At 37.1% G+C, this 17,621-nt stretch overlaps 1 protein-coding gene across 20 annotated transcripts in view; it reads right to left on the bottom strand.

Moving 5' to 3' along the window:
- CCDC150 (coiled-coil domain containing 150) overlaps positions 1–17,621 on the bottom strand; it is a 74,185-nt gene that overhangs the window by 48,118 nt on the left and 8,446 nt on the right. For 15 of the 20 annotated variants that reach the window (XR_011428597.1, XR_011428600.1, XR_011428599.1 and 12 more), the window contains exons 2-7: positions 11,794–11,957; positions 10,243–10,463; positions 9,944–10,122; positions 8,281–8,349; positions 3,253–3,369; positions 2,084–2,213 (exon numbers count right to left, since the gene is read on the bottom strand). Coding sequence is in view for 14 of the 20 variants with exons in the window: in XM_070242086.1 (XP_070098187.1) it covers positions 2,084–2,213; positions 3,253–3,369; positions 8,281–8,349; positions 9,944–10,122; positions 10,243–10,463; positions 11,794–11,957 (880 nt within the window). In the remaining 6 variants the exon portion in view is untranslated. The remainder of the gene's footprint in view (positions 1–2,083; positions 2,214–3,252; positions 3,370–8,280; positions 8,350–9,943; positions 10,123–10,242; positions 10,464–11,793; positions 11,958–17,621) is intronic. The other 5 variants (XM_070242092.1, XM_070242095.1, XM_005601658.4 and 2 more) reach the window with 1 other exon arrangement.

The following is a 17,621-nucleotide window of genomic DNA, read 5'->3' as shown; positions in this document are numbered from 1 at the left end:
TCACTTAAATGTTCTAAAGCCAGAAAAATCACAAAACAAATAAAAACTCACATTTTATATAGGATATACTCAGAAAAACTATACTTTTTGAACATTTATGAGTCCAAGATTCATTCCATTAGAGTAAATTCTAATTTAAAATATGTGAAGGATCGAAAAGATCAACTATATGATCTATTTTGGAAATTCCACCAATCAAAGTAAGAATGAAAGGGGAGGGGCTGGCCCTGTGGCCGAGTGGTTAAGTTCGCGCACTCCGCTGAGGGCGGCCCAGTGTTTCGTTGGTTTGAATGCTGGGCACAGACATGGCACTGCTCATCAAACCACGCTGAGGCAGCGTCCCACATGCCACAACTAGAAGGACCCCCAACGAAGAATATACAACTATGTACCGGGGGGCTTTGGGGAGGAGAAAAAAAAAAAGTAAGGGGAGTGTTTGTCTTACTTGGGAGAACAAGTTAATCCCCTTAATTAGTATATATGTGTGTGTGCACATATATATATAAATATGTTTATTGTTAATAAACACAATAAACAATTGTTAATAAACAATTTCATTTTTAAATTCATTGAAGCAAATATCTAAAGGCATTCCTTTTAGTAATCTAGTTAGCATAACTATTTGTACCTTAAAGTAATAAAATTGCATGCATGTAAAGAGTCTATTATTCAATATGAAGCATATAGTTGGTATTCAGACAGGCTTCCTTTTCCTCATGTTAGTTTGAATTACTGTTCCTTTAATCTTCATTTTTTTTAAATGGTCTTCCATATAGTCTTTACAAAATTCAAAAATAAAGCATTAATCCATTGAGAAAGTAACATTTTTAAAAATCACTTAATCAGAAGGACAATTATTATAATAAAAAGATCAGTGGTTTAGCCCCAGCTATCCTACTTGCTGTGGGTCCTTGGATACACATCTTTTTAATCTTCTGTAGAATAGGGTATATTTTCTTATCTTTCTCACAAGGTTGTTGTAAGGCTCAAACGAGATAATGTGGCAACCCCATAACAGGTAGCATGTATTTTTGTAGCCATGCAATTACAGGGAGACAGAAAATTATCTTGGGGCATCATCAGTGAGAATCTCACAGAGTAATTCACTACTCAACAACCAGCCAGAAAAAGAGTACTTTCTGCTAAAAGCAGTAAGTCAAAACATTGAATCGATTTCTCTTTGCTCCATGTTTTTTATAGTTTTCATTTCCCTTTTGGTATTCCCTGCCCTCACCACAGCCAGACAGCAGAGAAGGCACACTGGCAAGAACACTGGGCTTGGAGTTGGAAGATCCAGGTTCAGGCCCCTCTTCACCACGTATTCATTTTGTCACTTTGGGCAGTACAGATAGTTGGGTGTGTTACACGAGATCATTTATGTGAAAGCTCTATGTAAACTATGAAGTGTTATTCATGTGTGAGGCACTGCGCTGTAATTCTTTGTGATCTCCATATTGGGACTATCCGAAAACCGCTTTACAATTACACATTAACAAGAGTAATATGATAAGGGCTGATGGGCTGCAGAAAGCATGACTCTGAGAAACTTAGAATCAAGTCTAGACTCTTCCATTTCCTAGCTCTGTCACCTCTAAGGACTCTACTCATCTGTAAAATGAGATTAATCTAAGCTCTAAGGTACCTTACAACCATCCATTTCTACAAATACAGGTTAAGCAAAATAGATTGGTACCCTGGAGAATGAAGAGTCTGACACAATCTAACAGTTAGGATCGGTAGGTTAGAAAGGATTAACAGCCTTATTTCCTTATTAACATTCTATTATCCAATAATCAATCTAGAGTCCTAGAAATCAAATGTTCTCAAGTCCACAAACACTTAAATAAACCTGGAAAAAAACCTAAATAAAGAACAGTTTACAATTAAGAGGGTCAAATTCTATTTTATTACCAACATTCTCTTTTTTTCCCTCAATGTCACATATGAAAAGGAAATCAGCAATTTTCTGCATTCAGGTCTGCAGAAAATACCAGTAACACTTCAAGAATTTGAGATCTTAAGAGTTTTTGCATGAAATCTCGAAAAACTAACAAAAGTGTATTTGTAGCATCTATTTTCATACTTAGATCAGACTTGAGCTGCGAGGTAGCAGTCTCCAGCTCTCCTTTTCTTCGTTGCTCCTGTGCCAGCAGTTCTTGGGTAGTCTGTATAGAATTGCGTAGGCCAATACAGTTTTGCTGCAAAATTTGAACCTGAAAAGAAAAACTCCTTTTCTGTAAGGTAGATTTCTAAAAAACTACCTTATAGCACCACATGCAAGGCAGGTTTTCCAATCTTAAGATCACTGGCGGAGAAGGGGAGTTTATGTCTGTTACAGTCTCAACAGGGTGCAGTGTCTGAGAGCAAAGCTGTCCACAGAGCTTCCTGTGTGCTCTCCAACACAGCAACAGAGCCATCACCAGTCACAGTGACTGCTGAGCACTTGAAATGTGGCCTGAGAGAGTGGGAAACTGAATCTTTAATTTTATTTAATTTTAACTAATTTAAATTTAAATAGCCATATGTGGCTAGTGGCTACAATACTAGCAGTGCAGGTTAGAGCAATAAAGGATTGTTTACCAACTCCTTACATAGAATCCTTTTTATGATTCTAAAGTGACCAATAGTCATTGGTTAAAATAATAAAGATTATGTAATCTAATTACAGATATTAGGATTTGGAACTAATTGCCTTGGGTAGTTAGAATTTAAAATATTCTAAATTACATGTATGTACGTCAAATAACTATGATGAAGGCAAAAATATTATGCTGAAATAATAATGAGAATTGAAAAGAGCCACGTAAAAAACATTCCTGGTTATTTTACTTATTGGCATTCTTTGCTTCAAGTGTTAGCTCAGTTTAATCTTTATTTTCTAGCCACATCACATACATACAACACGAAACCAGGGCAATGCCTTCCAAAATCAGTTCCTGTCACAGAGATTATATGGTGCAGGGGGAAGGATACTGTCCCAGGAGCTAAGCGGTCACTCACCTCGATAAAGCCTGAGGCAAATTAACCCCTCTGGTCCTGAGCTCCCTCACTCATAAATTAAGAGTACTGGACTGAATGACATCAGAGTCCTAAACTGTAGTAAGAATGTTAGCAGAAGATTACTAAAGAAAAGTAAATAATTTAATAAATCTAGAGGAAATTTGCAAAACAATAGGCTCATAGGTAAAATAGCAGCTTTTCTCTTTAGGTTTCACTTTTCCATCACAAACAAGGAGGGAAAAATCTCTCTACCTGTTTCCGTTCCACCTCCACTGTTGATCCCATTTCCTGTATTTTGAGTAGCATGGCTGATCCAGATTTCTCAAGACATTCCCTTAGGTGCTTCTCCTGAGACAGCTGTCTCCTTAGCTACAGAGCAACAGTGCAGTTAGGCAAGACTAAGAGAACATCACAGCAGTTTAACAAAGATCAAAGCCACCATGGAAAGTTTACCAGACCTGCCCTCTCACCCCCACACATTCTGCATTCGTTTATGACTGCTCAGAAACATGCTCTTGTTTCTCCCTAACGGATAACCTTCTAAGAAATGTAGAGTCAGATTTGTTGCCCTGGTCTTCCTATTTTCTAAGTCTGTTTTCCAAATTGCAGATCAAGATCCATTAGTAAGTTGCAAGCCGCACTTCAAAAAGGAAAAAAAGAATACAAAGAAAATATCAGCGCATATAGCAAGTAATAAGGAAGGGTAAGTAATGCTTTGTGATATGTTTGTGTACGTGCATATAGTGTTGCAATAAAAACTATATGTGATATATTGGATTGGTGTCAAAAAGAAGTTTGAAAAACACTAATATTGTATCTCTGTGTATTTACTCTCTGTATTTCTGTATGTTCTGGTTTTACTTTTTAACTCCTATTTTCCTATATTTTGATTTGTCTATATATTTTTTTATCTCATAGTATTATAAACATACCCCTGAAGGTTGTTTCAATTCTGTCTTGGAATTTAAAGGTCTAAACAAATAATGAAGTAACTAAACAGCAGACAAAACCGACAGTCCAGAATTGGGGTACACTGACCTCACTTCTCTCAATAAATAACTATAAAGTGAGTCAGATAAAGATATAAAAAAGAAAGAGTCTTTTTATCATGAGGTAAAGAGACCCTTGCTAACTTAAAGGGGAATTGCAGAATGCTATTCCTTTTATTAAGTGATGTTAAATTGAAAGAAATTCTGTTTTTAAGCCCTGATGAAGATGACATGAGTACTCTTTATAACTCTTCTCTAAATTGTACATATATATTTTATATGTTTTCTCTACGGATGATACATTTTATAATGTTTAAAAAGTTGAAAGACGAAAAACGTGTGACATAAAACTGTTATAAGATAGCCCATTTTGGAAATGTTCTATGAGGTTCTTAATCACACCCCCAGGATTGAACACTTAGGTTCTTCCAGTTTTTCACTATTCTAAATACAGTCCTGTTGAACATGCTGGTGAATAAATCTTTCACTGCATTTATGGTTATTTCCTTAGGATAAATTTCTATAAGAGGAATCACTAGGCTAAAAATCACTTTTTAGACTTTTGATTCTTATTGTAATTTTCCTTCCAATTTTAGCCTCCTATCAGTAGTATTTGAATAAATCTCATCTGCACTATGTATTATTTTCTTAAATCTTTGCTAATCTAATACATGAAAAATAACATCTTAATAGTTTTTCATTTCTTTGGTTACTAGTGAGATTAAACATTTTCTAATGTGGTTATTAGTTCTTTATATCATTTTTCTGAACTATGAGTTCTTATTCTTTGCCCATTGGTTTTTTGGTTGTTTTTTTTTAGTCAATTTTAAGTTCTTTAAAATAGATTATTAACTCTTTGTTTAGTCTTGTTATGTTTTATTAGTTTAGCTTTTTTTTTTTACATGTACAAATTTTTCTTTTTTTTTAGGAAGATTAGTCCTAAGATAACATCCACTGCCAGTCCTCTTTTTGCTGAGGAAGTCTGGCCCTGAGCTCACATCCATACCCATCTTCCTCCACTTTATATGTGGGACGCATACCACAGCATGGCTTGATAAGTGGTGTGTACGTCTTTGTCTGGGATGCAAACCGGCAAACTCTAGGCCACTGAAGTAGAGTGCACAAACTTAACCGCTACGCCACCCAGCCGGTCCCCAAATTTTTAATTCTTATTTGGCCAAATCTCTATTGAGCTTCTTATAATTCTGTTCCTTCTTTTCGAGTTTAGAAATTCCTTCCTCATCCAGTGATCAGTTAAATAGTCAATCTTATTTAAGAATGAGCCATAGTTTTTGGTTTGGGCTATATTTTATAATAATCTGATACTACAACTATCAGATTATAATTTTTTTTTAATATAGAGTAGCTTAATATATTTTTCTAAGCTCTGCATCAAATTATGTAGTATAATTTGCTTAAGATATAATTTGAGTGGTTTATAAAGGGAATCTATTTGATAATTATACTACTGAGGTACAAATTTCTGAAGCATTATTAAAGGCAATTGGTTAATCCATTTTATGTTCATCAGAACTAGATTTTATATATATGCATATTTCTTATCTCTTAGGAAGATACAGACTAAATTTATTCTGTCTTTGTATAGCCCTCTGTAAGAGGCGGCACTGTATTCCTCCCAAATTATTATCTTGAGGCCCTAACCCCCAGTATCTCAAAATGTGACTGTATTTGGAGACAGGTCTGTTAATAAGGTGATTAAGTTATAGTGAGGCTGTTAGGGTGGGCCCTAATCCAACCTGACTGTGCTTATAAGAGGAGGAAATTGGGACACACAAGGAGACCCCAGAGATGTGCACACAAAGAAAAGACCATGTGAGGACACAGTGAGAAGACAGCCATCTGCAAGCCAAGGAGAGAGGCCCCAGGAGAAATCAAACCCGCCAACACCTTGATCTTTGACTTCCATCTCCAGAAATATGAAATAAATTTCTGTCATTTAAGCCACCTAGTCTGTGGTACTTTGTTATGGCAGCCCTAGCAAAGTGCTCCACTGCCCTCAGGATGCCTTTTGACTAAGACAGCCCTTCTGTGGGTCCTTGATAGAGCTCAATGAAAATCCAAGATTTTATCATAGCACTCAGAATTAAGACTTTGCCAGTAAAAAATAGTGATAAATGGCAATCAATGATAGTCTTTTAAACAAGTGCTGCTGGAACAAGTAAACATATACACACACACAAAGAATCTAGATACAGACTTCATATCTTTCACAAAAATTAATTCAAAATGTATCATAGACCTAAATATAAAATGCAAAACTATAAAACTTCTAAAAGACAACATGGCAGAAAAATCTTGCTGACAACTTTTCAGATATAACACCAAAAGTATAATCCCTGAAAGAAAAAATTGATAAATTGGACTTCATTAAAATTAAAAGCTTCTGCTCTGCAAAAGACATTGTTAAAAGAATGAAAGGATAAGCTATAGACTGGGAAAAAATATTTGTAAAACAGATATTTGATAAAGGACTGGTATCCAAAATATACAAAGAACTCTGAAAACTCAACATAAGAAAACAAACAACCCAGTTACAAAATGAGCAAAGGATCTAACAGACACCTTACCAAATAAGATATACAGATGGCAAATGCACATATAAAAAGACGTTCAGTATCATATTGCACTAGGGAATTAAAAATTAAAACAAGATACCACTACACATCTACTAGAATGGCAAAAATTCAAAACACTGACGACACCAAACGCTGGTGAGGATGTGGAGCAACAGGAACTCTCATTCATTGCTGATGCGAATGCAAAATGGTGCAGCCATTTTATAAGGCAGGTTGGCAGTTTCTTACAAAGCTAAACATAAGCCTACCATATGATCCAGTAATCGTGCTCCTATGTATTTATCCAAATAAGATGAAAACATGTCCACTCCAAAACCTGTATATGAATGTTTACAGTAGCTTTCTTCATAACTGCCAAAGCTGAGAAGCAACCAAGATGTCCTTCAATAGGTGAACGGATAGACAAACTGCGGCACATCCAGACAATGGAATGCTATTAGCAATAAAATGAATTACCAAACTATGAGAAGACACGGAAGAACTTAAATGCACATGCAAAGTGAAAGAAGCCAGTCCAAAAAGTCTACACACCATATGACTCCAAATATAACAAAACTATAGCGACAGTGAAAAGATCAGCGGGTGCCAGGGGCTGGGGTGCGTAGGGATGAGTACACGGAGCACAGAGCACTTTCAGAGCAGTGCAACTGTCCTGTATGTTACTGCAATGAACAAAGAGCGAATCTTAAGATAAACTGTGGGCTTCAGTTAATTATGATGTATCAATACTGGCTCATCAGATGTAACAAATGTACCAGACTAATGCAAGATGTTAATAATAGGGGAAACTGTGGGGGTGGGGAGAGCGGGTTTACAGAAACTGTCTTCTGTGCAACTTTTCTATAAACTTAAAGCTTCTCTAAAAAAAGTCTATTAAAATGTCTAAAAAATAAAAACTGTGCTAAACTTAACACATTCTAACTGTGAACAATCATCCTTCTATCAGTAATTACTGGCAAATAAAGTACATAAGAGAATTTTCCAGATAGCTACACTTACCACCTTAAGCACTGAAGTTCATAATTTAAAAAATAATTTTGCATGAGAATTTTCCTAAAAAGTACATGTACCTGTTTCATATAACAGAGTATTTTAAACATAACTTGACCCTTTTGATTGGGACTGACATCAGTTCGTACTCCGTCAGGGGAGAGTGAGCTTTCAGGCTGCTGTCAGGGTCTATCAAGTTAGTAAGTCTTCTCTTTCACTGTTTTCACTTGCAAATTTTTAGTCCAACAGCTTTTAGCAGCCACCTACGTCACAATTTTCAATCTGTTACCTCCTAAAACTTAGGCTGAAATGAAGGTTTCAAGGTAAAATTAGATGAGCAGGCTTATTAAAATCTTTTTATTTTTAACACAACTTTAGTTTAAAAGGCCTTTGTATGAAGGTGCTCACTTAACTCTAGTGTCCGGGCAACCGCATGCATTTTATGGTAACTGTCTCCCTCCTGGCTCAGAGAGCAGTGATGTTTTTTATCTCTGGTTTTATGGCCGTATTGAGGCAAAAGAAGGCTTAATGTCAAATAAAGGCAGGCACTTTCACTTGAATTTCATGTGGCATATTTTTTAAACCTTCCTAGTATATAGTCACATATTTCCTTCTTCAAAGGTTTCTTTTCATTCTATTTACTTTCTTGACTTCCCTTCTGCAATTCCAACACCGCGCCACCCTCCAGCATCTTTTTATCTTACCTCCTGAATTCTAAGGTTCATTTTACGTTTTGTGGTCTTCAGTTCCTCTTCAATGATGGCTGCAGTCTTCTAAAAGTAGAAGGAGAAAAGGTTCTAAATAACCTGGAATGATAGGAACAAACTATCTATATCGTTCAAATCTAGACCTTTTTGTGGCAAGCTATAAATGCTTTCTGAATATGGTTATAAATACTTCCTATCTTGAGTCTGAAGTAATTATTACTATGAGATATTTAAAAAGAAAGTTATCTGATTACTTTGATTCATGACTTCTACCATCTTCCCTTTCAGATCCTAAAAAATGATTAGTCACATTAATTTCCTATATAAAATTCAATCATCAGAGGAGAACTTGATAATTGACAGAAATTTTTCTTACGGTGTATACTCCTGTTTTTTTAAGTACTTTTTCTAGCCTCAAATATTATCCATGCTTAGGAATTGAGGATGAAAAACATAGCTTTCACTATTTATTCTTTTTTATATTATTATTTATCACACTGCAATCCAAGACGTGAAGCCTCAGTCATCTTTGTCTCTTTCTGACCTCCGGCCCTTATCCAGTACCATATTCTAGCATGTCTTTCTTTACAGAACATCCCTCTTTCTTTCAAAATGCCACAACTCTAGGTCAGACCTAGCAAGGCTCATGCCCCAAATAATGCAATGGATTCCTAATTGGTTTCCCTGCCTCCAATCTCTTCTCCTCTTCTCACTGCTGCCAGATTCGTTTTCCTGTTTTCATCATGTCACTGCCTTATCAAAAATCGTAATCACTCCCCATAAGATCAAGCCCAACTACTGACTATTCTTGATTTTGAGATCCTCTATAATGCGATCCCTAGCTAATTTCCAGCTTATTTCCCACAAACAAATACTCACTCCTGTCAGGCTAGTTTATGCATTTCCCCCTAACAGCACCCAGTGGAAAGATCTAGGTTCACACGTGGGTTACAGAAGAAGACAGGAAGTGTGATCTTGGAGAAGTGACTTCTCTCTAGGCTTCAGTACTCATCATTAAGATGGGGACAATAACACCCTACGTCATGAAGTTTTGCAAAGATTAAACAAAATAACATGTTGAACATCTATTATATTGCCTGGCCCGTGGCAGGAAACAAAACGGTTAGTTTATTTTCCTAGTCTTTATTCTTTGCTGCCAGTGTGTGTGCTCCTTGAAATGTCCTCACTTTTCTACTTTGCCTTCTAAAGGTTCGGCTCAAGTCCTCTCTTTCTTGAGGCCTACCCTAATCTATTCTAGACAGGGCATTCACACCCTCTCAACCCACCTGACTACAAAACACTTACCCTTCAATATTCACTTACTGTCCTCTACTGTCCTTTGACATTTCCTATGTCTTATTTTTTCTCTATCCAATTTCTCATGCTACCCCTTGTTCTCCCAGCTAGCCTATAAGCTCTTGAAGAGCACAGACGCTACCTTGTATCCCTGGACCCCCAAGGTCATGTGTACAGGCTGAGGGCTCTATAAATACTCAATTACTGATAGCACACAATGGTTTAGGTTATCAATGTAGATAAATTTCAAATGCAAAGAATCCTCACATCAACATCACCTATTTTTAAAGTTGAGTTTTATGGGTCTGTTGCCTCCTCTAGCTAACACACAGTGAATGTGCGTTTCAGAGCTCTGGACTCAAACCTTTGTCTCTGAGGCAATCTCCAGCGTGGCAGTCAACCTCTGCACTTCGTCTTGTGCCTTGTCTTCTTCCTCTTTTACGTCTCTTAGCTGCTGGCGCAAATTCATCACTTCGAGATGCAACAGCTTCAGGTCCTTGGAATGCTCCTCCTGTATTGTATTTAATCGATCCTTCAGAAAAGCTACCAGACAGCGCAGGAGGGGCATCGAGCAGTTGAAAGAAGGCCAGGAAAGGAAAAGAATCATAAACTTATCAAGCACCCATGCAGGACCAAATTCTCATGATTCTCTTCTCTCCATACCTGTTTTCTGTGGATTCAAATCCTTTTCAGTTTGCAGACGAAAGATGTTCATCTTCAAGGACTGGATGAGGCTTTCCAGATGGCACATTCGACTTACCAGAAACTCACAGTTCTTCCATAAAACATCTGTCCTTCCTGAACAAAGTACTTCATTCTGGATAGGACTAACGATGTTCTGATTCACAGATGCTTCTAAACACTCTGGAGTTTCAAGTTGGCCTCTGGACAAAGATCCCAATATAACAATATTATGCAATCCTAACCACTGAGTCAATGTAACATTTCTACTAAGAATAAAAATTAGATTCCTTAGTCAACAAGCATGTGTTAGCCCCTCCAACGTAACTATAGAGAGCACTATTAGGTTAAGAGGGTGAGACCAGTGTGGGATGGGTAAAGATTACTGACATTTCAATGATTGTTTATTTTCATTTATTTATTTATTTGTCTTTAAAGCTTCACTACACGGTTGTGTATCCTAGTTGTTAGTTTTGTAGTTCCCTATGTGAGCTGCCGCCACTGTATGACAACTGACAGACAGGTGGTGTGGTTCCACGATCTGGAAACGAACCTGGGCCTCGGCGGTGAGAGCACCGAATCTTAACCACCAGTCCACCAAGGCAGGCTCAACAGTTGATTACTTTAATCTGAACTTTTTTTGTATATAAAAACAAGTGATACATAAAACACGTTAAATGCTAACTCTATCATGGTAAACTAAGATTAAAGTTAGCATGGAGGCCATATATTCACATATTTTTAGAAAATTTTTAAACAAGGTCGTAATAAATGTTCCTATTTTGTTCCAATATACTCAATATTTGTACATATTTAATCTTTAACTGCTAAAGTGTTATTTATTCCATGGGTGCTAAGATACCACCTATAGTAATTTTAGGTCTTCACGAGAGACAAACGTACATACAGTTTTACAGAAAATCACAGCAGTGAATTTGATATTGGCTGCTTAAGCACCCAGAGTCCTCAGGCTATTGATAATCCAACTTTTAATGGCAATAACTTCTTTAGCACCACAAAACATAAAAAGTTCTTTTTGAGTACCTCATTCTAAATTATAAAATATTTTTTAAGACTTAAAACTTCTTTTAATTTACAACAAATCTGGGAAAAGAAAATGAAGACCATGTTAATGGCATGAATCAAGTTTCGATGTTCACCTTAACTAACCTTAACTAACATCAAAGTCTATTTTTGATTTAAAAAATAACCAACATTTTTTCTAATTACACAAAAAATTACATGTTTGTTTTTAATGAAGTGTTGAAGGTGAACAGGCCATGAAAGTTTGTGCACTTAATTAATATGCTGTAAAATCTGTCTAGAGGAATAGCGGTACTGGCTCTATTACAGGATGACAACTCTTTATCTTGCAAATATTTTCTAATTAATGTTCACATAGAAACTGTTATTTCTCAATTCTTTTGTAAATACCTATTTTCCTGCCAAACCATCCACACTGTGACTCTTTATTAATAACCAATGAAGCAAAATTCTTCAACCTATAGAGATCTAATTCATTTTTCATGTCACCTTTTTTCACCAAAGTCCAACATTACTAGGTCATCCCTCAGAGAACTGGTCTGTTCCTCAACTATTCTCATCCTTTGCTGAAGTACCGTGAATGTTTCAGAAGCTGTAGCATTGATGTGGGTTGGAGAGAGGACCCGTCTGGACAGTGTAGTTTCCATATGCACCTGAGATTAAAGGCAGAATATTAGTGTAGTAGGTCCTATTATTGTTCAAAATAATCACTGCCCCAAGCCCAGTGGCGTTGCAGTTAAGTTTGCACATTCCGCTTGGGCGGCCTGGGGTTCGCCAGTTTGGATCCCAGGCATGGACCCAGGCACTGCTTGGCAAGCCATGCTGTGGCAGGTGTCCCACATATAAAGTAGAGGAAGATGGGCACATATGTTAGCTCAGGGCTAGTCTTCCTCAGCAAAAAGAGGAGGGTTGGCGACAGATGTTAGCTCAGGGCTAATCTTCCTCAAATAAATAAATAAATAAGAAAAATTAAAAATTAAAAAAAATCACTGCCCCTTCCTGTGGGAGGATTATCATCCCTGTCCTGTTGAGCTCTGGAATGGCCATGTATCCTGCTTTGGGCAGTTAAATGTAGGTGGAAGCTTTAAGAGCCAATTTGTTGTTCACCGTCTCTTTCTTTTTTTTTTTTTTTTTTTTTTTTTTATTAATGTTATGATAGATTACAACCTTGTGAGATTTCAGTTGTACATTTTTGTTAGTCATGTTGTGGGTACACCACTTCCCCCTCCGTACCCTCCCCCCACCCCCCCTTTTCCCTGGTAACCACCGATCAGATCTCCTTATCAATATGCTAATTTCCACCTATGAGTGGAGTCATATAGAGTTCGTCTTTCTCTGACTGACTTATTTCGCTTAACATAATGCCCTCGAGGTCCATCCACATTGTTGTGAATGGGCCAATTTCGTCTTTTTTTATGGCTGAGTAGTATTCCATTGTGTATATATACCACATCTTCTTTATCCAATCATCAGTTTCTGGGCATGTAGGCTGGTTCCACGTCTTGGCTATTGTAAATAATGCTGCGATGAACATAGGGGTGCAACGGACTCTTGAGATATCTGATATCAGGTTCTTAGGATAGATACCCAGTAATGGGATGGCTGGGTCATAGGGTATTTCTATTTTTAACTTTTTGAGAAATCTCCATACTGTTTTCCATAGTGGCTGTACCAGTTTGCATTCCCACCAACAGTGTATGAGGGTTCCTCTTTCTCCACAACCTCTCCAACATTTGTCGTTCTTGGTTTTGGATGTTTTTGCCAATCTAACGGGGGTAAGGTGATATCTTAGTGTAGTTTTGATTTGCATTTCCCTGATGATTAGCGATGATGAACATCTTTTCATGTGTCTATTGGCCATATTCATATCTTCTTTTGAGAAATGTCTGTTCATGTCCTCTGCCCATTTTTTGATCGGGTTGTTTGTTTTTTTGTTGTTAAGCAGTGTGAGTTCTTTGTATATTATGGAGATTAACCCTTTGTCGGATAAGTGGCTTGTAAATATTTTTTCCCAATTAGTGAGCTGTTTTTTTGTTTCAATCCTGTTTTCCCTTGCCTTGAAGAAGCTCTTTAGTCTGATGAAGTCCCATTTGTTTATTCTTTCTATTGTTTCCCTCAACTGAGGAGTTACAGTGTCCGAAAAGATTCTTTTGAAACTGATGTCAAAGAGTGTACTGCCTATATTCTCTTCCAAAAGACTTATTGTCTCAGGCCTAATCTTTAGGTCTTTGATCCATTTTGAGTTTATTTTGGTGTGTGGTGAAAAAGAATGGTCTATTTTCAATCTTTTGCATGTGGCTGTCCAGTTTTCCCAGCACCATTTGTTGAAGAGACTTTCTTTTCTCCATTGTAGGCCCTCTGCTCCTTTGTCGAAGATTAGCTGTCCATAGATGTGTGGTTTTATCTCTGGGCTTTCAATTCTGTTCCATTGATCTGTGGATCTGTTTTTGTACCAGTACCATGCTGTTTTGATCACTGTAGCTTTGTAGTATGTTTTGAAATCGGGGATTGTGATTCCGCCGGCTTTGTTTTTCTTGCTCAGGATTGCTTTAGCAATTCGCGGTCTTTTGTTGCCCCATATGAATTTTAGGATTGTTTGTTCAATTTCTGTGAAGAATGTTCTTGGGATTCTGATTGGGATAGCATTGAACCTGTATATTGCTTTAGGTAGTATGGACATTTTAACTATGTTTATTCTTCCAATCCATGTGCAAGGAATGTTTTTCCATCTCTTTATGTCATCGCCTATTTCTTTCAAGAAAGTCTTGTAGTTTTCATTGTATAGATCCTTCACTTCCTTGGTTAAGTTTATCCCAAGGTATTTTATTCTTTTCGTTGCGATTGTGAATGGGATAGAGTTCTTGAGTTCTTTTTCTGTTAGTTTATTGTTAGTGTATAGAAATGCTACTGATTTATGCACGTTAATTTTATACCCTGCTACTTTGCTGTAGTTGTGGATTATTTCTAATAGTTTTTCTGTGGATTCTTTGGGGTTTTCTATGTATAAGATCATGTCGTCTGCAAACAACGAGAGTTTTACTTCTTCGTTACCTATTTGGATTCCTTTTATTTCTTTTTCCTGCCGAATTGCTCTGGCCAGCACCTCCAGAACTATGTTGAATAGGAGTGGTGAAAGTGGGCACCCTTGTCTTGTTCCTGTCCTCAGAGGGATGGCTTTCAGCTTTTGTCCATTGAGTATGATGTTGGCTGTGGGTCTATCATATATGGCCTTTATTATGTTGAGGTACTTTCCTTCTATACCCATTTTACTGAGGGTTTTTATCATAAATGGGTGTTGGATCTTGTCGAATGCTTTCTCTGCATCTATTGAGATGATCATGTGGTTTTTGGTTTTCATTTTGTTGATGTAGTGTATCACGTTGATTGACTTGCGGATGTTGAACCATCCCTGTGTCCCTGGTATAAATCCCACTTGATCATGGTGTATAATCTTTTTGATGTATTGCTGTAATCGGTTAGCCAAAATTTTGTTGAGGATTTTTGCATCTATGTTCATCAGTGATATCGGCCTGTAGTTCTCCTTCTTTGTGTTGTCCTTGTCAGGTTTGGGGATCAGAGTGATGTTGGCTTCATAGAATGTGTTAGGGAGTTCTCCATCTTTCTCAATTTTCTGGAACAGTTTGAGGAGAATAGGTATTAAGTCTTCTTTGAATGTTTGGTAGAATTCTCCAGAGAAGCCGTCTGGTCCTGGACTCTTATTTTTGGGGAGGTTTTTGATTACCGTTTCTATTTCCTTACTTGTGATTGGTCTATTCAGATTCTCCATTTCTTCCTGATTCAGTTTGGGGAGATTGTAGGAGTCTAGGAATTTGTCCATTTCTTCCAGGTTGTTCAATTTGTTGGCATATAGTTTTTCATAGTCTTCTCTTATGATCTCTTGTATTTCATTGGTATCTGTTGTGATTTCTCCTCTGTCATTCCTGATTTTATTAATTTGCGATTTCTCTCTTCTTTTCTTGGTGAGTCTGGCTAGGGGTTTGTCAATTTTGTTAATTCTTTCGAAGAACCAACTCTTTGTTTCATTGATCCTTTCTATTGTCTTTTTTGTTTCAATATCGTTTATTTCTGCTCTTATTTTTATTATTTCCCTCCTTCTACTGACTCTGGGCCTTGTTTGTTCTTCTTTTTCTAGTTCTGTTAGGTGTCGTTTGAGGTTGCTTACGTGAGCTTTTTCTTGTTTAGTGAGGTGAGCCTGTATTGCGATGAATTTCCCTCTTAGGACTGCTTTTGCTGCATCCCAAATGATTTGGTATGTCGTGTTCTCATTTTCATTTGTCTCCAGATAATATTTGATTTCTTCTTTAATTTCTTCAATGATCCATTGTTTGTTGAGAAGCGTGTTGTTTAGTCTCCACATTTTTGCACCTTTCTCTGCTTTTTTCTTGTAGTTGATTTCTAGTTTAATAGCGTTATGATCAGAAAAGATGCTTGATATTATTTCAACTCTCTTGTATTTATTGATGTTTGCTTTGGTTCCCAAAATATGGTCAATCCTTGAGAATGTTCCATGTGCACTTGAGAAGAATGTGTAACCTGCTGTTTTTGGATGAAGTGTTCTATATATATCTATTAAGTCCATCTGGTCTAATTTTTCATTTAATTCTATTATTTCCTTGTTGATTTTCTGTCTGGATGTTCTGTCCATTGGTGTTAATGGTGTGTTGAGGTCCCCTACTATTATTGTATTGTTGTTGATGTCTTCTTTTAGTTCTATTAAGAGTTGCTTTACAAATTTTGGTGCTCCTGTGTTGGGTGCGTATATATTTATAAGTGTTATGTCTTCTTGGTGGAGAGTCCCTTTTATCATTATATACTGTCCCTCTTTGTCTTTCTTTATCTGTTTTGCTTTGAAATCTACCTTGTCTGATATTAGTATAGCGACACCTGCTTTCTTTTGTTCATTATTAGCTTGGAGTATTGTTCTCCATCCCTTCACTCTGAGTCTGTGTTTGTCTTTGGGGCTGAGGTGTGTTTCCTGGAGGCAGCATATTGTTGGATCTTGTTCTTTGATCCATCCTGCCACTCTGTGTCTTTTGATTGGGGAGTTCAATCCATTTACATTTAGAGTGATTATTGAGACGTGGGGGCCTACCACTACCATTTTGTGTCTTGTTTTCCGGTTTTCTTCAGTTTCCTTTGTTTCTCGTCCCATGGTTTAATCTGTTCTGATGTAGAGCTGCTACTCTCTGTTGTTGTCCTTCTACTTATCTCCTCTGCTCTTGGTTTTGTAGCCCCTTTCCTTTTTTGGATTTTTCAGGAATGAGGGTTTTCCTGAGGATTTCCTGAAGAGGAGGTTTTGTGACAATGAACTCCCTTAATTTTTGTTTATCTGGGAAAGTTTTTATTTCTCCATCGTATTTGAAGGATATTTTCGCTGGGTAGAGAATTCTCGGCTGTAGGTTTTTGTCCTTCAGATTTTTGAATATATCATTCCACTCTCTTCTAGCCTGTAAAGTTTCTGCTGAGAAATCTGCTGATAGCCTGATGGGGGTTCCTTTGTAGGTTAGTTTCTTTTGCCTGGCTGTCCTTAATATTTTCTCCTTGTCGTTGACTTTTGCTAGCTTCACTACTATATGCCGTGGAGTTGGTCTTCTTGCATTGATAAAGTTTGGAGATCTATTGGCTTCTGTCACCTGAAGATCCATCTCCCTCACCAGATTTGGGAAGTTCTCAGCCATTATTTCTTTGAATAGGTTTTCTGCCCCTTTCTCCTTCTCTTCTCCCTCTGGTATACCTATAATCCTTACGTTGCATCTCCTAATTGTGTCTGATAATTCTCGGAGAGTTTCTTCATTTCTTTTAAGTCTTGCTTCTCTCTCCTCCTCTGCCTGCAACAATTCTATATTGCCATCTTCCAAATTGCTAATTCTTTCCTCCATATTATCGGCCCTACTGTTCAGAGCATCTAGATTTTTCTTAATCTCCTCTATTGTGTTCTTCATTTCCAATATTTCTGTTTGGTTCTTCTTTATCGTATCAAACTCTTTTGTGACATAGCTCCTGAACTCGTTGAGTTGTCGGTCAGAATTCTCTCTTAACTCAGTGAGTATTTTAATGATGGCTGTTTTGAAGTCATCATCATTTAGGTTATATATCTCATTTTCTTTGGGATTGTTTTCTGTGTATTTGTTACTTTCTTTCTGTTCTGGAGATTTAATGTATTTTTTCATATTGCTTGATGATGTTGATTTGTGCCTCCGCATGGAGATAGAGTTTAGTTGCTCCTTTCACTTGTTTCAGCTGCTGCGGTGGGGGGAGCAGCTGTTTATACTTCACCAACCAGGAACCCTGTCCGT

The sequence above is a fragment of the Equus caballus genome, chromosome 18 (assembly GCF_041296265.1).
Source record: "Equus caballus isolate H_3958 breed thoroughbred chromosome 18, TB-T2T, whole genome shotgun sequence".
NCBI classification, from domain to species: Eukaryota; Metazoa; Chordata; class Mammalia; order Perissodactyla; family Equidae; genus Equus; species Equus caballus.
The sequence above is the reverse complement of the archived record's forward strand: the minus strand, read 5'-3'. Positions and strand labels throughout refer to the sequence as shown.